The 25,168-nt window shown below is 46.2% G+C and overlaps 1 protein-coding gene across 1 annotated transcript in view; it reads left to right on the top strand.

The window, feature by feature from the left end:
- LOC140388258 (interleukin-1 receptor-associated kinase-like 2) overlaps nt 1-25,168 on the top strand; it is a 133,262-nt gene that overhangs the window by 65,100 nt on the left and 42,994 nt on the right. Inside the window, exons 3-6 of the mRNA XM_072472115.1 lie at nt 1,315-1,455; nt 4,236-4,339; nt 8,307-8,501; nt 24,368-24,432. Of these exons, the coding sequence (XP_072328216.1) occupies nt 1,315-1,455; nt 4,236-4,339; nt 8,307-8,501; nt 24,368-24,432 (505 nt within the window). The remainder of the gene's footprint in view (nt 1-1,314; nt 1,456-4,235; nt 4,340-8,306; nt 8,502-24,367; nt 24,433-25,168) is intronic.

The following is a 25,168-nucleotide window of genomic DNA, read 5'->3' as shown; positions in this document are numbered from 1 at the left end:
TTACAGGTTTCAATAACATGATTTCTGTATTTGCTGGTCTTGGCCTGTGTTGGCTGAATTTCCCTTCAGCCTTTGCGGTTCTCCATTTTAAGTCGGGAAGTGGCCAACTCAGGTGGCTACAGTAGTTTCAGTTACTTAAAGTTTAAGCGTTAGTTTCTACTTTCCAGCCTGATGAGGCAGCTGATCTTTACGTGAGCACTTAGCCAGGTATACTGAGAATTTCTTTGTGGGGAGAGGGGGGGGCGGTGGATATGGGGGTCTCTTTCCCCCAATCAGCTGCCATAACTCTTACAGGCAGCCCTGGTTAAATACTGTCAATGCGTTTTCCACCGATTATCAAAATGACACCATTTCAGGCTCCTTGAACATTTAATATCTGGGATTATTAAAAGCGAAGCCAGTACATGGAGGGTTTTGGCACCATGTCTTGTGTCAGCATACAGAATCTTATAAATATTGATTACTCTTTGAATGTGTGATTGGTAAAGAATTACTGGAGAAATTCAATGCTCTCAGTGATTTGTTATCAGCTGGGATAGCATTCGAGTGTTAGGTTAATCTGTCGTTGGCTCAGCGGCGGTTATTGCCCATTCCTAATTACCCTTGAGAAGGGTGTCATAAACTGTCTTCTTGAAACGCTGCATACCATGTGGTGTAGCTATAATACCATTGGTTAAGGAGTCCAAGCAATTTAACTCCATGACAGTGAAGGAACGGCAATATATTTCCAAGTCAGGATGGTGCGACATGGAGGGGAATTTTCAGGTGGTGGGAGTTCCCATGCATCTGCTGCCCTTGTCCTTCTCGGCAGAACAGATCATAGAACATACAGTGCAGAAGGGGGCCAATCAGCCCATCGAGTCTGCACCAACCTGCTTAAGCCCTCACTTCCACCCTATCCCCTGAACCCAATAACCCCTCCTAACCTTTTTTGGAAACTAAGGGTAATTTAGCATGGCCAATCCACCTAATCTGCATGTCTTTGGACTGTGGGAGGAAACTGGAGCACCCGGAGGAAACCCACGCAGACACGGGAAGAATGTGCAGACGACGCACAGACAGAGACCCAGCAGGGAATCGAACCTGGGACCCTGGCGCTGTGAAGCCACAGTGCTAACCAGTATGCTACCTTGCTGCTCCTATGGTACCGTGCTACCATGAGTTTATACGGTGGGATTGAAGAAACTTTTATTCTATACTATTTACAGGACGTATGGATAGTGAGTGGTAAAATGTCCATCAGTATCTGCATGGTAAGCTTTATTGTTTTTAAGCATGGTTATAGTATTAATCTTAAAATTGTCTTTTTAACAGGGAAGCCTGCAGCTTCTTTCATTGCTCAGCCTACTAGCTTGCCAAGTTATTTGCCAGAAACACCTGAGATGTTCCGCCCACCTCTACCTACCGCCAGTCCTGTATTGAATTGTGAAAACAATATGGATTCATCAAACAATGGTAATTACTAAACTGGGCAATTATTTGTGGGATTGTAATGGTCAGTGGTAGAAAAGTATTCACACATACAATTCAGCAAAGTCCTATCTGTACGTTGATGGTCAAGATGTAACAATTGATAGAATTTCACCAGTGTCAAATACAGTGTTCAAATATGTATTCATGCTCTGTCATCAACAAAACTGAAGATGGTTGTGAGGTTGGCAGTCAATCATCCCCGCTCCAGGACATTACTGCAGGAGTTCCTCAGGGTAGTGTCCTAAGCCCAACCATCTTAAGCTGCTTCATCAATGACCTTCCTTCGATCGTAAGGTTAGAGGTGGGAAAGTTTGCAGATGACTGCACAGCACCATTTACGACTCATCAAATACTGAAACAGTTCATGTCCAAATGCAACAAAACCTTGGCAATATCCAGGCTTGGGCTCATAAATAACAAGTCATGTTTGCGCTACACAAATATCAAGCAATGACCATCTCCAACAAGCGAGGATCAGACCATCGCCCCTTGACATTCAATGGCTGAATCCCCCACAACCAACATCCTGGGGTTCCATTGACCAAAAACTGAACTGCACTAGCCATAGAAATACTGTGGCTACTAGAGCAGGTCAGAAGCTAGGAATCCTGCAGCGCGTAACTCACCTCCTGTCTCCCAAAGCCTATCCACCATCTACAAGGAACAAGTAAGGAATGTGATGGAATACTCTCCACTTGCTTGGATGAATGCAACTCCAACAACACTCAAGACGCTTGACGCCATACAGGACAAAGCAGCCCGCTTGATTGCTCCCCCTTCCACAAACATTCAATCCCTCCATCACCACAAACCAGTGGCAGCTGTGTGTACCATCTACAAGATGCACTGCAGTAACTCACCAAGGTTCCTTGGGCAGCACCTTCCAAACCCACAACCAATACCACCTAGAAGGATATGAGCAGCAAACCCCACCACCTGGAGGTTCCCCTCCAAGTCACTCACCACCCTGACTTGGCAATATATCATCATTCCTTAACTGTTGCTGGGTCAAAATCCTGGAATTCTCTCCCTAACAGAACTGTGGGTGTACATACACTGCCTACTGTGCAGCGGTTCAAGAAGGCAGCTCACCACCACATTCTGGAGGGCAAGTAGGGATGGGCAATAAATGCTGGCCCACCCACATCCTATAAATTATTGTTTTTAAAACTATTTAGAGAAACTTTACATCAATTGGAATAATCACAATCATGTAAAATAATCTTGTACGCATGTAGGGCAGCACGGTAGCATTGTGGATAGCACAATTGCTTCACAGCTCCAGGGTCCCAGGTTCGATTCCCGGCTTGGGTCACTGTCTGTGCAGAGTCTGCACATCCTCCCCGTGTGTGCGTGGGTTTCCTCCGGGTGCTCCGGTTTCCTCCCACAGTCCAAAGATGTGCGGGTTAGGTGGATTGGCCATACTAAATTGCCCATAGTGTCCAAAATTGCACTTAGTGTTGGGTGGGGTTACTGGGTTATGGGGATAGGGTGGAGGTGTGGACCTTGTGTAGGGTGCTCTTTCCAAGAGCTGGTGCAGACTCGATGGTCCGAATGGCCTCCTTCTGCACTGTAAATTCTATGAAATTTCAACAGCTACACTGTCATAGAGAAAGACTGAAGGTATAACACAAATTTGTAGAACATTATCAAGAAGTATCTGTAGCTGAACACTGTTCTCCCTTATAACAACCTACCATTTAAATATTGCTGAAAAAGAGACATGTCGAAGCTTTTTGTCTTGCACTCATCAGGATACTTTGCAATAATATCAGTATAATGGGAAAGCAATTTCTGCTGTATAAGAAGTGAATACTGATTGGTTATCAAGTGGTCTCTGATTGATAGAGGCATTGCCATGGCAGTAATTGTGATTAACAGATAATTGCCAAGCACTCTTTGAAATTTAAATCAGGCTAATTGAACCTAATTGGTCAAGGCATTATCCTGGGGAATGAATCAGCGAATGGCTATCACTTATTTTGTTTAGCAGAAACAGGCGCAATGTGTGTTTGTCTGCAAAAAAAAGGGCCCTCTGTATTAATATATATAACTTGCAGCACATGTAAATGCGCCACACTGTGAGCCCAACTGAATCTCAAATTGGTTATCAGCATAATGCCTTGACCAGTCCGGATCAAGCTGACTGACTTAATCTGTCACCATCAACTGGTGCATTCCCCATGACAACATCTCTACCATGATGTGGAGGTGCCGGCGTTGGACTGGGGTGAGCACAGTAAGAAGTCTTACAACACGAGGTTGAAGTCCAACAGGTTTGTTTTGAATCACTAGCTTTCGGAGCACAGCTCCTTCCTCGGGTGAATCACCTGAGGAAGGGGCTGTGCTCCGAAAGCTAGTGATTCGAAACAAACCTGTTGGACTTTAACCTGGTGTTGTAAGACTTCTTACTCTACATCTCTACCAACCAGAGTCCACTTTCCTACCAATCAGCATTCACTTCTCAAACAGTATAAATTTTTGTTTTCCCCTTATATCGGTATTCTTGCTAAGAGTCCTGATAAGTGCAAGACAAAACACTTTGACATGTCCTTTTTTTCAGCAATGCTCAGGTTGTAGTCATTTGGCAGAACATAACAGTTGTAAAAGTTCTTGCACACAAGGGGGCTAACATTGCCTATATGCAACATTAAAGATAGGATTACAATGAGTAGTTTATGTCAGAGGCTAGTGCAGAATTGCAGGTTTTGGTTCATAAAATTATCTTTCTCCTGACTACTATTTGTCTTTATTTTCTCCAGTACACCAGCTTGATCCACTTCCTAGACCCTCAATTCCTCCAAGTCACTTGAACTCAACTTACAAGTCAGATTATGACAAATGCGATATGCCATCACCAGAAATGGTAAGATTAGCAGCACCTTTGGCATTTCAATTATATCATCTAAAAATTTCCAGTGATTACTGACCATCCAGCTCTAGATCAGCCCAGCATAGGGGTTCTATTGATTGAGAATCAGAGATTAGCATGGAACCAAATAATGAAAAGTTGCTAACTGAATGAAATCATAGTGTCAAGTATGTAAAAAGGAAAAATATAAAAGAATATGAGGAAAGGGCAAACAAATGTGATTGAATTAGATAGATTGAAGAGCCAGCATGAGTGCAGGTAGGATGGGCTGAACAGCTTTGTTTCTGCCCCTACGTAAAAAGGCATGAGTAATTTAAGGTCTATCCGGATTTTTAGAACCTGCCCTTTGACAACTACATTCACAGTTACTTCACAGTTTAATTCTAATAAACAAAAGTACAATTAATGGAGTCTCTGAAAAATATTCCGATCCATGTCTGTTCCATTTTGAAACTGTAACGAATACTGGCCAGGATTTTCCGGCTCCCTGTGGCATCTTTTCCAGCGATGGATGCGGATCACCATTGGCCGCAGGCCGGATCGTCTGGTCCCGCCAAAGTCTACAGGGTTTTGCATGGTTTGTCCACTCTACTGCCGGGCAGCCCTCCATGGTTGAGGTTGGAGGGGAGAGATACCCTACCCAAGAAAGATTTTCAAGGCTACACAAAAAAGGCATAGGAGTGGAATTAGCTGTGTTGCCCTCATGGAGGAGAGCCAGCACAGGCGCCACGGACCAAATAGCCACCTTCAGGGCTATAACCATGATTCTATGTAGAATCATAGAATTTACAGTGCAGAAGGAGGCCATTCGGCCCATCGGATCTGCACTGGCCCTTGGAAACCTTAAACCTTAAACCTGCAGCTCCACCCGTAACCCAGTAACCACACCTAACCTTTTTTGGACACTAAGGGTCCATGGTCAGAGACAGTGATCCAAGCTGGGAATTGAACCTGGAGCTGTACCCTATAATAAACACATTTCAATATTTATAAAGTGGTATGATTGAATACCATAGAACATTGGTGATAAATGAGTAGCAGAGAAGGTGGTTAATTAGGTACCAGATATTTATTGGATTCAATTTCCACCATCTGCCGTGGTGGGTTTTGAACCTGAGTATTACCCTTGGTCTCCGAATCACCAGTCCAGTGACAATACCACTATGCCATGGTCTCCCCTTCTTCAACTCGTTTTCTTCCATGGGAAAACTTTTTTTTTTTAAATATTTTTTATTAAGGTTTTTTAACAACACAATTTTTCCCCTTACAAACAGTAACCACCCCCCTCCCGTAACAAAATAACGCAAAATCTCCCTGAGCAAGATATATACATGGCAAGATGGTATATCTACATAGCTTTATACACTGGCTGTTGGCCGCACGTACCGTTTCCCCCCACCCTCCATGCCATCTCCCGCTCGTCCATCCCCTCAAACAATCTCTCGTTCCCCCCTCCCCCCCCCCCCCCCTCTCCCCCCCGCCAGGGTTGCTGCTGCTGCTGACCGACCTTCTTCTAACGCTCCGCGAGATATTCTAGGAACGGTTGCCACCCCCTGTAAAACCCCTGTGCAGACCCTCTCAAAGCAAACTTAATTCTCTCCAATTTTATGAACCCCGCCATGTCGTTAATCCGGGCCTCCAGGCTAGGGGGCTTAGCCTCCTTCCACAATAGCAAGACCCTTCGCTGGGCTACTAGGGACGCAAAGGCCAGAATTCCGGCCTCTTTCGCCTCCTGCACTCCCGGCTCATCCACTACTCCAAATATTGCTAGTCCCCAGCTTGGCTTGACCCGGACTTTCACCACCTGGAATATTACTCCTGCCACCCCTCTCCAGAACCCCTCCAATGCCGGGCATGACCAAAACATATGGACATGGTTCGCCGGGCTCCCTGAACATCTTTCACATCTATTCTCTACCCCAAAGAACCTACTCAGCCTCGCCCTCGTCAAATGTGCTCTGTGAAGCACCTTACATTGTATCAGACTGAGCCTGGCACACGAGGAGGAGGTATTAACCCTACCCAGGGCATCAGCCCATAGCCCTTCCTCAATCTCCTCCCCCAGCTCCTCCTCCCATTTACCTTTCAATTCTTCTACTAGCGCTTCCCCCTCTTCTTTCATCTCTTGGTATATTTCCGACACCTTGCCCTCCCCGACCCATACCCCCGAGATCACCCTATCTTGAACTTCTTGTGCCGGGAGCAACGGAAATTCCCTCACCTGTCGCCTCACAAAAGCCTTCACCTGCATATATCTAAATGCATTTCCCGGGGGTAACTCAAATTTCTCCTCCAGTGCCCCTAGGCTCGCAAATGTCCCGTCAATGAACAGGTCCCCCATTCTTCTTATCCCCGCCCGATGCCAGCCTTGGAACCCCCCGTCCATCTTCCCCGGGACAAACCGGTGGTTACCCCTGATCGGGGACCACACCGATGTTCCCGTTGCACCCCTGTGCCTTCTCCACTGGCCCCAGATCCTTAGTGTTGCCGCCACCACCGGGCTTGTGGTGTATTTTGTCGGCGAGAGCGGCAGCGGTGCCATTACCAACGCCCCCAGGCTCGTTCCTTTACAGGACGCCATCTCCATCCTCTTCCATGCCGCCCCCTCTCCCTCCATGACCCACTTGCGGATCATCGCCACGTTTGCAAAGCCAACCTCCTCGGTCCCTGTTGCATTCCAAGAACCCTCTCCTAACCCTCGGGGTCTTATTTGCCCACACATACCCCATAATACTCCTACCTACTCTCTTGAAAAAGCCCTTGGTGATCACGATGGGGAGGCACTGAAACACGAACAAAAACCTCGGAAGGACCACCATTTTGACCGACTGCACCCTACCCGCCAACGAGAGCGGTAGCATGTCCCATCTTTTAAAATCCTCCTCCATTTGCTCCACCACCCTCGTCAAATTCAGTTTATGTAGGGCCCCCCAACTTCTGGCTATCTGCCGAAAACTCCTCTCTGCCCTCCTCAGCGGCAGGTCCCCTATCCCTCTTTCTTGGTCCCCTGCCTGTAATACAAAAAGCTCACTCTTCCGTACATTAAGCTTGTAGCCCGAGAACTCTCCAAACTCCTTCAGAGTCTGCATGACCTCCACCATCCCCTACATTGGGTCCGCCACGTATAGCAGCAGGTCATCCGCATATAGCGATACCCGATGCTCCTCTCCCCCGCGGACTATCCCCCTCCATTTCTGAGACTCCCTAAGTGATATGGCCAAGGGTTCGATCGCCAATGCAAACAACAGGGGGGACAGGGGGCACCCCTGTCTCGTCCCTCGGTACAGCCGAAAGTACTCCGACCTCCACCGGTTCGTCACTACACTCGCCACCGTGGCGCTGTAAAGGAGCTTAACCCATCTAATAAACCCTCCCCCAAACCCAAACCTGCGCAATACCTCCCAGAGGTACTCCCACTCTACTCGGTCAAAGGCTTTTTCCGCGTCCATAGCTGCCACTATCTCCGCCTCTCCCTCCTCCGATGTCATCATTATCACGTTTAAGAGCCGCCGCACATTGGTATTTAACTGCCTGCCCTTTACGAATCCCGTTTGGTCCTCGTGAATCACCCCCGGGACACAATCCTCAATCCTAGTGGCCAGTACCTTCGCCAATAGCTTAGCATCCACATTGAGGAGCGAAATCGGCCTGTACGATCCACATTGCAGTGGATTCTTGTCTCGCTTTAGAATCAAGGAGATTGTCGCCTCCGACATTGTCCATGGGAAAACTTTTGCTCTTTCCCGTGACCATTTCATCTGGCCATTCACACTAAAGTGGTCGATTAGACCTGTTTGGTCAATGCTATTGGAGGAACAGGGTCACATGTGAGCAGCACTTGGCTTATATTGACACATACAACTGGAAAGGTACACACCTCTGGCACCCTTTGGTACAGTGCACGTGTATGTCTCTCTGCCAATTCCTGCATATGTTACGATGTTTTATCTGCTTTGTTCAGGATGAAGTTGGCAGCAGATGTCTCCAGGAAACGAATGATCATCCTGCAATGCTCAGCTGCATCTGGTCCTTACAGGACCTTGAACAAGCCACTGATAATTTCAATGAGAGGTGCCAGATTGGCTCAGGAACATTTGGTCATGTCTACAAAGGTCACAGATTCAATACTGAATATGCCATAAAACTGCTAAAGAAGGCAAGTCTTTTTGTCTTGTGCTAATAATAGATGAGTCCTGTGATGATCTTGCACACCAATGTGCAGCTTGCTTCTTACTATCTCCTCTGTAAATGTCTAAACACATTTTGATACCACAAAGATCTAATTTGTTCCTAGAATGGTGTTGCTAACTTTGGCTGTTGTCTCTTAATTTGGCTGTTTAATTACGTTTGCTCAAGAGTCGCCAGGTATCTTTCTACGCCGCCACAAGGTTCAGAACCGAATACTGATCAAAGACTCGATACACCAGTTAGTAAGTTCAAAAGCAATGCTCATTTATTTACACACAGTCAAATCTACTCATGCATAAACTCTACAAACTAAACTATCATTATTACTAAAGCCTATACTTAGCTTTGGGTGCCCACTCAGTCAGAGGAATAATGGCCGTTGCTCGGTTCTGAGGCTGCTGAGTTGAGCTGTCTACAGGGTAGCAACTAGGAGTGTCTATCTCGTAGCGTGCGTTGACTTGGAACTTCCTTGGTCTGGTGTAGCTGCTAGGCTGGTCTCTCTCTTCGCTGAGAGCCAAAGCCAAAGAAGAAAGATTCTCCCTTGGGGAATTCCTTTTATACTAAAAAGGGCTTCGCGTGCTTTTGGGCGGGCCATGAACTTGGGCCTCAACTAATTGGGCCTTTCCCAATCATTTGTATCGATCTTCCTCCAATAGAGGGGTGGTTCCCTGATTGCTGGGCGTGTCCTAGGTGACGGTTGGTCTGCTTTGTTTTAGTCTCTTCTGGCGCCGGGGTGTCTGCCTTAACATTGTGTATCCAAATGTTTCCCTTTTGACCCCGGAGATGGCTCATTAGTATGTAGATCGATTGGCAGTTTCTGTCCTGTCTGAGAGCTTAAGGTTCGAATCAACAGACTGACCTTGCACCTGCTTGTTTCTTAGTATTGTGCAACTTTCCATGCATTCTTTGCAAGTGTCCATTTTGTAATCGGGACGTGGCCATCCCAGATGGCTGCACACCCTCCTCATGATCCTCAACGCAAAGCATAAAGGATCACACTACTACGTCGTCTTCATCCTCTGACCAAACGGGGCACCCATACTTAGGCTCTACACTGTCCTATCCTGTGCAACACATAGAACATAGAACATACAGCGCAGTACAGGCCCTTCGGCCCATGATGTTGCACCGAAACAAAAGCCATCTAACCTACACTATGCCATTATCATCCATATGTTTATCCAATAAACTTTTAAATGCCCTCAATGTTGGCGAGTTCACTACTGTAGCAGGTAGGGCATTCCACGGCCTCACTACTCTTTGCGTAAAGAACCTACCTCTGACCTCTGTCCTATATCTATTACCCCTCAGTTTAAAGTTATGTCCCCTCGTGCCAGCCATATCCATCCGCGGGAGAAGGCTCTCACTGTCCACCCTATCCAACCCCCTGATCATTTTGTATGCCTCTATTAAGTCTCCTCTTAACCTTCTTCTCTCCAACGAAAACAACCTCAAGTCCATCAGCCTTTCCTCATAAGATTTTCCCTCCATACCAGGCAACATCCTGGTAAATCTCCTCTGCACCCGCTCCAAAGCCTCCACGTCCTTCCTATAATGCGGTGACCAGAACTGTACGCAATACTCCAAATGCGGCCGTACCAGAGTTCTGTACAGCTGCAACATGACCTCCCGACTCCGGAACTCAATCCCTCTACCAATAAAGGCCAACACTCCATAGGCCTTCTTCACAACCCTATCAACCTGGGTGGCAACTTTCAGGGATCTATGTACATGGGCACCTAGATCCCTCTGCTCATCCACACTTTCAAGAACTTTACCATTAGCCAAATATTCCGCATTCCTGTTATTCCTTCCAAAGTGAATCACCTCACACTTCTCTACATTAAACTCCATTTGCCACCTCTCAGCCCAGCTCTGCAGCTTATCTATATCCCTCTGTAACCTGCTACATCCTTCCACACTATCGACAACACCACCGACTTTAGTATCGTCTGCAAATTTACTCACCCACCCTTCTGCGCCTTCCTCTAGGTCATTGATAAAAATGACAAACAGCAACGGCCCCAGAACAGATCCTTGTGGTACTCCACTTGTGACTGTACTCCATTCTGAACATTTCCCATCAACCACCACCCTCTGTCTTCTTTCAGCTAGCCAATTTCTGATCCACATCTCTAAATCACCCTCAATCCCCAGCCTCCGTACTTTTTGCAATAGCCTACCGTGGGGAACCTTATCAAACGCTTTGCTGAAATCCATATACACCACATCAACTGCTCTACCCTCGTCTACCTGTTCAGTCACCTTCTCAAAGAACACAATTTTACCTAAACTATTTTAAATACATTCATTATAATAAAACTCTACGGGATGCTATGACATTAATACATGCATCACAGAAAAATTAAAAAACTGGAACCTCTAACTATTCTCAATAAACTATCTTCATTCAAACAATCCAAAAATCTATACATCTTAACCTGTACAAAATAGCAGCACACAAATTTCTCTGTCCTGGCAGTCAGACACAGAGGTTTACATCTCTTTATTCCACAGAATACATAAAGAAAAATGGATGCACTTTAATCCGTCCCAATGGGTTCGGGGGCTTGGTGAAATCTGAAAATGGGGGATCTAAACCTGTATACCGGGGTGCGAGAGCGATATGCTCTCTTTCGCCATTTCCTAACTCTAAACATTTGCACGACACTGCAAAGTATCGCCAGCACTAAGAGTGCTTCGACTACATATGAGAGTGAGTACCAGGTGATAAACTTATCACATCAGGTCGGGGTATTGCTAGCTGTCGCGGGGTTAGTTATCTCGGGGTTCCGTGTATTGCAGGGGTGAGAATCATTTACGGTTTGTGTAGTAGGGGTCAGGGGGGTAGCGTCCGAGCGCAACTGAAGGGATCCCGCTAAGAGCCATGTGAACACAAAGGCTGGCTTCATCTTTGTCGGTCTTCTTCTTTGTCTTCCTCTGGGGTTCCTGAGGTTTCCGAGTTCTGTGAACACAGGCATAATTTCTGTTATTATCTTGCTTAAGATCTCGTATGTCTGTCTATCTGTCCTTTATTGCCAATTTTCCTTTATAATTGGTCACCATCTGTGACTCCCTCATTTAAAAAAAAAAAACGAATATTTGGACTAGGCATCTAAGAAAAATACTGCCGTCCTGCGAGCCATCTCGCAGCCTGTGTGATTTACCATCCCAATGTTTGAGGATGTAAATAGCATAGGGAAGCAACCTAAGGGTTGCCAAAACCAAACAAAAGAATTTTGAACGTAATGAGCCAAAATGAGGTGCATATGGGCCGTGGCAGGTAAGTAATGGGTGGAATCCCCGGGTAGGACGGTGATCAATGCCGTATGTGCTCTACCCGAGCATAGCTGACCAGAGGGGGGTCCTCAGGCAGGGCGGGGACCAATGCCGTTTCTCCACTGCCTGAGCAACCGGCAAGAACGGGTAAGAATGTGGTTGTTGTGGGGGCTTCCTCTCGAATCAGGAGAGTAGCTATGAGTCGTGTTCTGTCGACAAGCTAGTTCCTCGAACAGGCGTTGGGCGTCAAAGGAGTGGTGACGTGGGGCCGTGAAAACTTTCAGGTTTATGAACAACACTTAACGTTAACACTAACGAACAAACATACAACAAAAATGGTGCAGGTTCCATCAAAAAGGACACTGTATCTCTCCATCGGTTCCTTTTATCCTCCATCATCTGGACACCTCACTGCTCAATAGCAAACAGGGACGCAAAGGGATTTGTTTGGTGGGAGTCAGACTCTAAGTCATCATCTTCTCCCAGCTGCCAAACTCTTGTCTGTAATAACCGTGCTAAAGCTGCTCGGGGCAAATTGGGGTCCATCTCATCATTCCGGATGAGTCTGAACGAATTGTCTCGGTGCTAGAATCGTGTGTCGAGGTTGGAGCTACTATGCTTCAATCCGTAATCGTCGGGCAGTGGGTCTGGGTCAGGGGCTTTGAAATCAGTAATCTCTAATGGGTCAGTAGAATCATGCTCGGATTCGCTGGGAGTGGGGCCTAGTTCAGGGGGATAGTCGTAACGTGGTGTGCTGTGGCTATCGTCATCGTGATCGCTATCACTGTCGCTGTCGCTGCTGGTTGAGGGAAGGGAGAGGCGGAGTCGTGCCTCTGGGGGCGGAGTTGAAGTCGTGTCTGAGGGGCTGGAATGGGTGGGGGAGGGTAGGAATACGTCATCTGTGGGCGGGGCGTACTCATCCGCTGCTGCGAGCAGGAAGTGGTGTGTGTGGTTATTCTGCGAGCCGTAAGCCTTGAGCTGGTTTATATGAAACCACGCAGACTTACCATTGGGATAGGTTATTTTGTATACTGAGGGGCTGACTTTGTCCGAAATGGAGTACGGTCCGGAAAATTTTGGCGAAAGGAATGAACTGGGGTTGTAAAGGGAAAGCATAACTTGTTGCCCTACTGTAAACTCAGTGGCGTGTACTGTTTTGTCGAAACAAGCCTTGCTCTGTTTCTTCTTGGTTCCAAGTCTCACTGCTGCTGCGAGTTGGGCTGACTTTCGGTTCTGTATCAGCTGTTTAACCGCATTTTCATGCATGAGGGCTGTAACTGCGGGGCTGGCCAAATCCAGTCCTAATAAATACTCAGTGCCTTTCATGGGGCGTCCGGTCATGAGGGTGTGGGGGGTGTATCCTGTGGACGTGGATACCGTGTTTCTTAAAAACATTAAAGCAAATGGGAGAACTGAATCCCAGGTGCTGTTATTCTGCTGAACCATTTTCCTGAGGGTGGCTTTCAATGTCCTATTCATTTGTTCTACAGTACCACTTGACTGGGGGTGGTATGCGATATGGAACTTGTGTCTAATGCCGAAAATCGTGAGGACGTTTTTCATTACGTGTCCGGTGAAATGGGAGCCTGGGTCGGACTCTATACTGCGTGGGAGGCCCCATCTTGTAAAGATGTGGTGTGTTAATATTTTAGCCGTTGTCTTGGCCGTATTAGTTCGCGTTGGAAATGCTTCCACCCATTTTGTGAAGGTGCCTATGATCACCAACACATTCTTGTAACCATTTCTGCCCGGGGGTAGGGGTCCTATATAATCTATCTGGAGATTTGTCCAGGGTCCATTAACGGGGCGGGTATGACTAAGTTGAGCCTTTTTAGCATATCTGTCCGGATTGTTCTGGGCACAGATTAAGCAATTCTCAATGTAGGGTTTTTAAATCAGGCCACCAGCAGAGCGGTCTGAGGTGGGCTAGGGTGGGTTAAATTCCTTGGTGTCCATGATTGTCATGGAACTGACAAATGATCTGGTTCCTGCCCTGGCTGGGAACTATATAAATGCCATCCTTTAAAATCACACCGTCATGTGTGGTGATTGAGCTTTTAAACTTGACGTACGGGGCTGGGAATGTTCCCTTTAAAACTTCCCTGAGTTTCTCATCCTTCTGGGCCTTCGCTAAATCCTGAATATTGGTCTGTGAGACCTGAACTGCGTGTACTGGGGTGTACTGGAGCCTGCCTTCGCTAGGGCGTCTGCTTTAACGTTTCCAGGGGGGGAAGAACGGTGATGACTGTGAACCTTAATTATTCCGTATTTCCTATCCTTCGCTGTCTCTAAGATATGGCGCAGTAATGGGGCTGACGGTAGGGGTTTACCGTCCGCGGAAACAAATCCCCTTGTTTCCCAGTGTAGTAATAACTCAGTCAAACTATTACACACATACAAGCTGTCCGAATAGATGTCTGCTGGGGTCGGGAACGAGTCGGGGTGGTCTACAATGTATGCAATCGCTGCCAGTTCTGCTGCCTGCGAGCCTAAGTGTCCTGGCAACTTTAATGAAATTTCATCTAGGGTGCATCCCTGCGCGTCCTCTACACAAATACTACAACCGATAATTCTCTCTCCATTTAACACTGTGGAGGAGCCATCCACATAAATCTTCAGGGGTGCGCACGTGTCTGTGGGCTGGATCTCTGGGGTGTACTACCTGTTTTCCTGGGAGGTGTTTTAGGAATAAGTGGGCCTGTGTTCTGTTTCGTGGTGATGATCTCACATTCATGAGGGGTGCCTGCATACTGCAAATTATCAGGAAGGAAGGTGTGGGTCTTGGTTTGTTTTACTGTGATGTCCTGTCCCTGTAAAAGAAGGGTCCAACGGGCTGCGCGGATTTGGCTGACTGTGCCATCCTTAAGTCGGCCGTCTAACAATAGCTGTGTCGGTGTGTTCTGTGAGGATGGTGATGGGGTTGAGTCCTGTAATGTAGGCAAAGTATTGTACTGCCCAAAAAACTGCGAGCAGGTGCCTTTCACAGGCAGAAAATCCTTGCTCTACGGGGTCTAACATGCGTGAGGTGTATGCTACGGGCCGTAATTGGTCATGGCGTTCCTGGAGGAGCAGGGCCGAAAGGGTTCGGTCTGTGCTTGCTACTTCGATAGCGTACGGGGAAAGTGGATCTGGGACCTGTAGTGCAGGGGCTGTACTGAGGGCTCTTTTTAAAGCATCCACGGCATCCGTATGCTGTGGAAGCCATTCCCAAGGTGCCTGCTCCTTGAGAAGGTCGAATAGGGGCGCTGCTTTAGTGGCGAAACCGTAAATATGGTTTCGGCAGTAGCCAACCAGTCCTAAAAATGACCAGAGGGCTGGGATATTGTGGGGAAGGGGCAATTTGACGATCGAGTCAATTCTCTTTTGCTCGATCTCACGTTTACCATGAGTGATCACTGTTCCCAAGTAAATCACTTTCTCTTTCAAAATCTGGGCCTTCTTGGGGTTGACTTTGCAACCAATTTCTTTTAGGAGTCCTAGGAGTTCGGCGAGAAGCGAAATGTGCTCTCCCTTTGTGTCTGTCTGTAGTAACAAGTCGCCTACATACTGGACAAGACAATCGGGGCTGGAAAATTTTGCGAATCCATTTGCCAGCTGTCGGTGGACAATGGAGGGGGAGTTGTGGAAGCCTTGTGGAAGGCATGTCCACGTGTACTGTTGCCCTTGGAATGTAAAGGCGAATTTGTACTGGCACGCTTTAGCCAATGTAGTGGACCAAAAGCCATTACTAATGTCCAAAACCGAAAAAACATTTGACCCGAGTCCCTGTTTGAGCATGGTCTCGGGACTCATGGCTACGGTGGGGCCTGCTGCTGGGGTTATTTTGTTCAGTTCCCGGTAATCAATGGTCAGTCGCCATGATCCATCCGGTGTCCTGACGGGCCAAATCGGTGCGTTGTTTGTGGAGGCTACTGATCTGAGTACGCCTTGATCCAACAAACTCTCTATTACTTTGGAGATTTCTCCCTCTGTTCCTGGGGAAATCCGTACTGCTTCTGGAGTTTGGGGTCAGGAACCGGTAATGTTCACAAAGCCAGCCAAATTGCCACAGTCGTGCTTGTGCTGCGCAAATGCTGCTTTATGTTCCTGCAGGACTGCCCTAACCTGTTTGTCTGCACTAATGGCTCGAGGGTCGAACCAGAAGTCTCCTACTGAGCTAATCCTGTTTACGTATTCTCCTACTGTGAGCGTGGTGGGGGCTCATGCTGCTTTTGCCATTTTCCAAACACACTTGTTAACTGGGTCGAAAGAAAGGTTATGGGAGCACATGAAATCGATCCCAAGGATATGTTCTGCTGTCTGGGGCAGATCAGCTAAAACTACGGGGTGCTTAGTCGTGATGTTCCCTATTTGTATTGCTACAGGGGCTGTGATGTGTCCCTGTTGTAAATGGCCTGTAAAACCACTGAGTGTGATGGTGTCTGTTGTGGGCCACGTGTCTCGCTGGAACATCGTGGAGGAATTGAGTGTGGTGCGGGACCCTCCTGTGTCCCAGAAAAATTCTACGGGTTGTCCCCGGACTTTGCCTGCTACTACCGGTCTACCGGACTTGTCGCAGACCCAAGTTGGGGGGCCCGAACACCATCAGTCGGTGCCGTTCATGTCTGCATTCTCTGAACGGGCGCTAACGCTATGGATCGGCTTTGCCCTATTCCTGTTTAGGATGCCTGTCTGTTGGCTTCTCTGCTGCTTCTGGGGCGCGTTGCACTCTCGTGCAAAGTGTCCTAGCTGTCCACAGTTGTAACATTCCTGAGCTTTGGGCTGGGGTTGGCTGTTCCTGCCCTCATTTACCCATGCGAGGTTCTGGTGTGCTTTAACTGGGTTCATCTCTGCCTGCTCTTCATCGGGTGTTATAAATGCGGTTTTGCCTGCAATTGATTGTTCCCAAGCACGGGACAATCTCTTCAAAACCCATTTTTCATTGTGGGCCTCATCTGAGGGGTCACAATTTGTGCAAGCTTTTCATCCTACTTCTGTGGTGTGGGAGACTAGAATTTGGGTCCATTTGGCTATATTATCTGGGAACAAATGGGCACGGGCTAACTCTCCAAAAACTGCAGTGAAGTGAATCCACAGCGTCCAGCAAACGGTGTGGGGTGCTCTGTCTTCTTTTGCCTACACTTATTTAGACCTTCTACGGGGTCTACTCTGTTAAAGCCGATCGCATCAAGGGTCGCTGTGTGCAACTCTTGGAGCGTGCCTCCTCCTGCATTCTGTGGGTCGGGAAGGACTGCTACGACTGAAGGTTCGAGGCTTAGAACTCTGAGCTTCACTTGCTCCTTTTCGTCCAGGCCGTACATGGTTGCCTGCTGTTTGACTTTCGCGAAAGATTGGTGGGGGTCTGAAGTGGGAAGGAACGGTGTAATTTTTCCACATGCGTCCCGTAATTGGGTCACGGCTAACGGTGTAAAGGAAATCTGCTTCTCCTTCTGCTGTGGCCCTGCTGTGTGTGGTTACAGGGTTCATGGGGTGTGTTCTGCCTGTTCGGTTGGGGGTTGGGGCGCTCTCCTTTTCTGGGGTTTTTCCTGCGTACATGTCCCATGTACGTATCTATGGGCAGTCTCGTTCAATTCCTGCCAATCGGGGCCATTTTCCTGATCTAACTGGGGTCCGAATGTACTTTGAAACCCATTTTGAACAGAAAGCAGAGATTGCAATTCTGCAATTTGTTTCCGGCACTTTGCGTGGTCTATGGAGCTCTGCCTTTGTTCCATTGTGGAAGTATGGAGTGCTCGTCAGGCTGCTTTTAAATCATTGCACTGTTTCTGCAATTTCTCAACTTGCTGTTCTGTCTCTTGTCTTACCAAGACCGCACGTTGCGTGTCCTAGTAGGCCTTATCATATTGCGTCTGAAAACTGTTCAAATGCGCGAGACAAGACTGATGTGCCCACTTGGCATCACCCACCTCTTTGTCCCTTGCTGCTAACTGCTCTTTTGAAAAATGAAAAATGAAAATCGCTTATTGTCACAAGTAGGCTTCAAATGAAGTTACTGTGAAAAGCCCCAGTCGCCACATTCCGGCGCCTGTTCTGGGAGGCTGGTACGGGAAATCTCTATTCTCCTTCTCTACCTTGCTCACGTCTACCTCACTCCTTCTGTCTCTCTCCTCTATCTCTCTACGGAGCGTCCTAACGACCTCCTCTGTGCTTCGCAATTGTGCCAAGCAGGACACGATTGCCATCGGCTTGCGAGCTTTCCCAAAGCTCTTATTGTGGATCTCTGATACGTTCTCCCACCAAGTATGTCCTATACTCCCGGGTCCTGTTTTCTCATTATCGCAGAATTCACTCCAAAGGGGCCATCCTTTCCCTTTGAGATATTTCCCGATCCCATCTTCCCAAACGGGACACTGTCCTATTCTACTGGTCGCTGCGACCTCGAATTCCTGGGGGTTCATAAGGCGTTCCATTGCCTTCATTGCCATTTTCTCTATCTAGGTTCTCAACTGAAATTGGAACAGGGGGTGATAAAGTGGTGATGTAAACACGGGTACGGCTTATGCTAATTTCCAGTCTACAAAACTCCCAACAGTTTTACACAACAAAATCTCTCAGGTTTACCTTTTATCCCTGTTAGTACGCATGCATTAACACACTTCCGAATCCCAGAGGCTTGATCAGTACTGTTCTTACGCTTGTGGTTTTTCTGTTTCCAATTGGATTCCAATTCAAATTTTGGGTTCTCTCGGAGTGGTTAGGCCACTTCTAAGTCGAGTCCCGTCAGATGTCGCCAGTAAATGTTGCTAACTTTGGCTTTTGTCTCTTTATTTGTTTAATTACGTTTGCTCAAGAGTCGCCAGGTATCTTTCGACACCGCCACAAGGTTCAGAACCGAATACTGATCAAAGACTTGATACACCAGTTAGTAAGTTCAAAAGCAATGCTCATTTATTTACACACAGTCAAATCTACTCATGCATAAACTCTACCAACTAAACTACCACTATTACTAAAGCCTATACTTAGCTTCGGGTGCCCACTCAGTCAGAGGAACAATGGCCGTTGCTCGGTTCTGAGGCTGCTGGGTTGAGCTGTTTACAGGGTAGCAACTAGGAGCGTCTATCTCGTAGCGTGCGTTGACTTGGAACTTACTTGGTCTGGTGTAGCTGCTAGGCTGGTCTCTCTCTTCGCTGAGAGCCAAAGCCAAAGAAGAAAGATTCTCCCTTGGGGAATTCCTTTTATACTAAAAAGGGCTTTGCACGCTTTTGGGCGGGCCTTGAACTTGGCCTCAATTAATTGGGCCTTTCCCAATCATTCGTATCGATCTTCCTCCAATAGGCGGGTGGTTCCCTGATTGCTGGGCGTTTCCTAGGTGACCGTTGGTCTGCTTTGTTTTAGTCTCTTCTGGCGCCGGGGTGTCTGCCTTAACATTGTGTATCCAAATGTTTCCCTTTTGTCCCCGGAGATGGCTCATTAGTATGTTGATTGCTTAGCAGTTTCTGTCCTGTCTGAGAGCTTAAGGTTCTAATCAACAGACAGACCTTGTACCTGCTTGTTTCTTAGTATTGTCCAATTTTCCCTGCATTCTTTGCAAGTGTCCATTTTTTAATCGGTACGTGGCCATCCCAGATGGCTACACTGGTGAGGCTGTTTTTTGAAGAGAGATTGAGGAAACTGGGCCTGTATTCTCTTGAGCTTCCAAGAGTGAGAGGGAATCTAATTGAAACCTACACAATGCTTAAAGGAATAGACAGGGTAGATGTAAGTAAGATGTTTCCCCTGGTTGGGGAGTCTAAAACCTGGGGACACAATTTCAAAATGAGGGGAAAGCCACTTAGGACCGAGATGAGGAGACGTTATTTTACTCAGAAGGTTGAGAATCTTTGGAATTCTCTACACCAGAGGACTGTGTAAGCTCAGTCATTGAGTATGTTTAGCGCAGAGATTGATAGATTTACAAATACCAAAGACACAAAGGGATATGGAGATAATATGAGGCAAAAGGCATTGAAATGGATGATCAGCCACGATCATATTGAAAGGTGGAACAGGCTCGATGAGCTAAATGGCTGACTCCTCCATGTTCCGATAATGGTCACAGGTTTATTAGTATGCTTTAACATTCAGTATGGTTTTACAACTTGCAATAGAAATAACAGAAATCAATATTTTCTGCCCGGGATTACAGGGCTGATTTTAACTCCCAGTTGGAGGTATATGAGCGAAAGCTAAGGTAAACTATCCCACCCTTCACAGTATTAGGCCTGACTTTAACAGCTGGCTTTATCTGAATAGGCTTCCACTTAAACCTATTGGGAAATACCAGCTGGCCAGCAGGCACGCATGAGAATCCATGCAGTAGGAACCTGCTACTCTGAGCCCAAAGGAACAATACCCCAAAATTAGGTATATGATCGGAAATGGTGGGTGGGATGAGATTGTGTGTGTGGATTGGATAGGGTTGGAAGAGTCGCATGGTTGCAGAAAGGGAACCCTGGGATATGGGAATACCCAAAATTTCCTTGCGGGGCCTTCTCATCCTGGCCTAAAAGCAAATGAAAAAACAAAATTTTCTGCGCCTCTCTGGCATTGGAGCTTTATCAGCGTATTTAATATCCAACCGTCCTGCCCTCCAGCGAATGACCCTCTCTCATGTTCTAAAAAATGAGTTGAAAAATTTTAAATTCCAGGAAAGCCGCAGCTCATTGGGGTAAAGCATTAAAGCTATTTTCACTGTCAACTTGTCCTGTCTCCAGATGAGGAGAATTCTTTTCTCGCAGAGGATCGTGAGTCTTTGAAACTCCCCTCCTCAAAAGGCAGTGGAAGCAGAGTCTTTGAATATTTTTCAGACGGACCTAGATAGATCTTTGATTAGCAAAGGGTTAAAGGTTATCGAGGGGTAGGCCGGAACATGGAGCTGAGATTACAATCCGATCAGCCATGATCTTATTGAATGGTGGAGCAGGCTCGAGGGGCTAAGAGGCCTACTCCTACTCTTAATTTGTATGTTCATAAGTTTGTATATTTCCACTAGTTGGGTAGGTTTGAAATCAGCCCTCTGACATCTCTCTGAATAATGGGAACTCAGATTACAAATCAATACCAGTTGAATGAATATTATCTAGTACAGTAGTTAATATTCTGTAGCATTGAATAATGCTTCTGATTTCCTGGTTTTGTTCATATTGTGATGTTGCTGGGGAGCAGCTGAATAAAGGAAAGTGCCCACTAAGGTGTTGCCTGTGAGCTCAAATAACGGCATTCCATACTGTTAATGATGCTTCTACTAATTATAAAGACCTCACTTCCCCATCAGCCCTTTGTAATCCACAGAGAACAGTTTGATAGTACAACACATTGCATACTTTATATGAAATGAAGAGCATCTTTTGGTGCTCCATATAAATAGACAGACTTGTGGGCCAATCATTGTCTAGGGAGAATGAGGAAATAGCAGAGACGTTGAACTAATATTTTGTCGGTCTTCCCAGTAGAAGACACTAGTTACACACCAGAAATAGAGGTTAACCAAGGTGCTGAAAAGAATAGGATATTAAGGTAATTAATATCAGTAGAGAAAAAGTATTGGAGAAGTTTTAACTAAAATCTGACAAATCCCCAGGGCCTGACGGCCTACAGGCTAGGGTTCTAAAAGAGACAGCTACAGGGATAGCGGATGCGCTGACTATAATTTTCCATGTGTTCCTGGATTCTGATACATTCCCAGCAGGTTGGAAGTTAACAAATGTAGCATCACTATTCAAGAAAGGAGGCAGAGAGTAAATACAGGCCAGTCAGGATAATGCGAGTCGTGGGAACGTTAATTATTAAGGAAGTCTTAATAATGCATTTAGAAAACCATAGTATGATCTAACAAAGTCAACATGGTTTTACAAAGGAAAATTTATTAGAGCTTTTGAAGTTCTAAGTAGTAGGGTAGATGAAGGGGAACCCATATGTAATGACCTCCAATTGGCATTATTGGTTGGCCAATTGGAGTATGAGCTCCCTCAATGATAGCTCATTGAGAGGGCCCATATAAGCACCTGTGTAGGCTTTGTGAGGCAGTCTTAAGTTGACTGGAATGTTAGCACCACTGTTTGAAGCTGCTCTTGTATATAGTTAGTGCAAATAAATACTGATGTAGTGACTGTACCCCTGCCTCCTGTGGTTTATTACACCATAGATGTCAGATTTCCAAAAGATATTTGTTGAGGTGCTACACAAAAGGTTAATAGATAAGAGTTGGGTGTAATATATTAGCACAGATATAAGGTAAGTTAATGGACAGGAGGCAAAGAACAGGTACAAATGGGGTATTTTCTAGCTGGGGCCTCCGCTATTTACAATTCATATTAGATGAAGAGGCGGAGAGTAATGTATCTGAGTTTGCTAATGACACTAAGCTCGGTGGGAATGCAAGCTGTAAGGAAGACACAGAGAGGCTGCAAAGAGACATAGAGAGTTTAACTGAGTGGGCAACAAAGATGGGTGATGGAGTAAAATATGAGGAAATGTGAGGTTATTCAGCTTGATCATTAGAATAGAAAATCAGAACTTTTTTTTTTAAATGGATGGAACTTGCAAATGTTAATATTCAGAGACTTGGATGTGCTCAAACAAGAAACACAGCCAGTTAGCATTCAGGTAAGCAAACAGTTAGGGAAGCAATTAGCATGTTGGCCTTTATTGCAAGGGAATTGGAGTACATGAGTAAAGGAAGCTTGTCAAAGCCTGTCAACTAGAAAATTACCATTTATGCCTGTTCTTTGCCTCCTGTCCATTAACTTACCTTATATCTGTGCTAATATATTACACCAACTCTTGTCTATTAACCTTTTGTGTGGCACCTTAACAAATATCTTTTGGAAATCTGACGTCTATTAGTTCCCCTTCATCTACCCTACTAGTCACAACTTCAAAAGCTCTAATAAATTTCTCTTTGCAAAACCATGTTGACTTTGTTAGATCATACTATGGTTCTCTGAACACTTGAATTGCATAGGGCTTTGGTAAAACCACAAGCAGCCCACTTCCCCTGCAGCGTGCTTTGTGGCAGCAGAGGGGAATCCGCCATTAGCAAGCAGTGACATTTTCCAGTCCTGCCGCTCTCTACAGGGTTTCCCGTTGTTCACACCCTCTGCCACCGGGGAATCCGTGGCAGGGGATTCGCCGTCAGTGGGACCGGAGGATCCCACCAACGGGATTGGCCGGAAAATCCCACCCTACATCTGGAATACCAGGTGTAGTTTTGGTCTGCATATTTAAGAAGGGATATTCTTGCTTTGGAAGCAAAACAGCGATGGTTCACTAGATTAGTCCTTGGGATGAAGGGGTTGTCCTATGATGAGAGGCTGAGTAAACTGGAATTTAGAAGAGTGAGACGTGTTCTCATTGAAACATACAAAATTCTGAAGGGACTTCACCGGGTAGAGACTGAGAGGTTATTTTCCTGGCTGGGGAATGAAAACCACAGGGTCCCAGCCTCCAGGTAAGGGGACAAACATTTAAGACTGAGGGTTCTGAATCTTTGGAGTTGTCTAGGCCAGGGGCTTATGGATGCTTCATCATTGAATATATTTAAGGCTAAGATCGACGGGTTCTTGGTCTCTCAGGGAATCTAAGGATATGAAGAGCAGTCAGGAAAGTAGAACTGAAGCCCGGGTCAGCCATGAATGTTCTGAATGGCAGAGCAGGCACAACGGGCTTCTACACCTGCTCCTATCTTGAGTTCTTGTGAGCCCAACCTTGAATAGTCGATTATCAAGAAAGTTGGAGGTTGCTTCCACCTAAACCGTCATCCTGTGTGCATTCTAATTGGTTGCCCAGCATCCTGTTTTGGATCTTTTTATTCATTCTTGGCCAACATTTCTTGCCTATCCCTAATTGCCTTTGAACTGAGTGGCTTGCCCGGCCATTTCAGCGGGTATTTAAGAGTCAACCACATTGCTGTAAATCTGGGGTCACTTGTAGGCCAGGCCAGGTAAGGATGGCAGATTTCCTTCCCTAAAGGACATTAGTGAACCAGATGAGTTTTTACGACAATCGACGATGGTTTCATGGTCATCATTAGACTTCGAATTACAGATTTTTTTTTTTTACTGAATTTAAATTTCACCATCTGCCATGGTGGGATTCAAACTCTGATCCCCAGAGAATTACCCTGGGTCTCTAGATTACTAGTCCAGTGACAACAGCACTAATCCACTGCCTCCTCCTACCACATTTTGCTCCAGCTAAGCTTGGGGAAGACCAAAGCTATTTTCTTCAGCCCCATTGTTCATCCATCTCTGGTTAATATGGCATGCTGAACTAGCCTCCAGATCCTGCTTGACTCCAAGTTGAGTTTCTGAACTCCAGTCCTCTGCATTATAACTGTTACCTCTGGAACATTGCCCTCCTTCGACCAGACTTTTGGTCATTCCTCCTGATCTTTTCTTCTTTGGGTCTTCATCAGTCTTTTAGTGCCTCCAAATGCCTTGGGATATTTTTCTATGTGCTCACAGAAATGCAAGTTTCAGGTTATTGTTGAAGGCCACAGCATAGAAATCCCTCTATTTTGTTAATTGTGCTGTTTGTTTTTGTGTGTCTTATATCTGAATGCTTTTTGTATAGGTGGACGATGTCAACTTGAAAATCACACGGGATTTTTTTCACAGAGAGGTTGAAACGCTTTACAAGTAAGTATCTTATTATCATCATGTGCCAAGATCCTTCTATGTCCTGGGATGTTAGTGATGAGAAAATACCACCAGGAGACTACCCACAATATGGTGCATTTTCTGCACCATGGGTTATGACTACAATTCACATCCAGCGACTCATTAGTTTTAGCTGAGTTGCCAAGAGAGAGATGATGCATAGGGATCAGGAGGTATCCATGGAGAGGGAATTTCCTACTCAGCCCACACCTAATGGCTCAAATTTTATGGCCGTTCGCACCAGCAGGATCTTCTGGTCATGCCCAGGACAACCCCATCATGTTTTTTGTGGCGATGGGGGAATGCAAACAACAGGAAACCCTGTTGACAGGGGTAGGACCAGAAGATCCCACGATTTGCCAATGGGAGGTGGCTTCCACCACCGCAAAACACGGCATTGGCGATGCAGAAAATCCGGCCCAGCAGGTTTAATAGCACATACAACTAAAGAGGAAGAGACTAAAGGTAAATACTTACCAACTGATGACCTCGATATGCTTATAGTAATATTTATATCTCTTAAAGTCTCATTATGTGGAAGAAATGTTTCAAGAAAATTGCTGTTCAGAACGGTGCGCGTATCTGTGTATAGATAGTAGGTGCGATTCTTACAAAAGGGAACAAAGTCCCCTACCTAGCGTGTTTAGCTGCTTTTTTCCCGGCGCTCACAGTGCTGAGAAACACATGGCTATTCAATGCTGAGAAACACATGGCT

The sequence above is a fragment of the Scyliorhinus torazame genome, chromosome 13 (assembly GCF_047496885.1).
Source record: "Scyliorhinus torazame isolate Kashiwa2021f chromosome 13, sScyTor2.1, whole genome shotgun sequence".
Taxonomy (NCBI): domain Eukaryota; kingdom Metazoa; phylum Chordata; class Chondrichthyes; order Carcharhiniformes; family Scyliorhinidae; genus Scyliorhinus; species Scyliorhinus torazame.
Note: the sequence above shows the minus strand (reverse complement) of the source record. Positions and strands in the feature narration are given on the sequence as shown.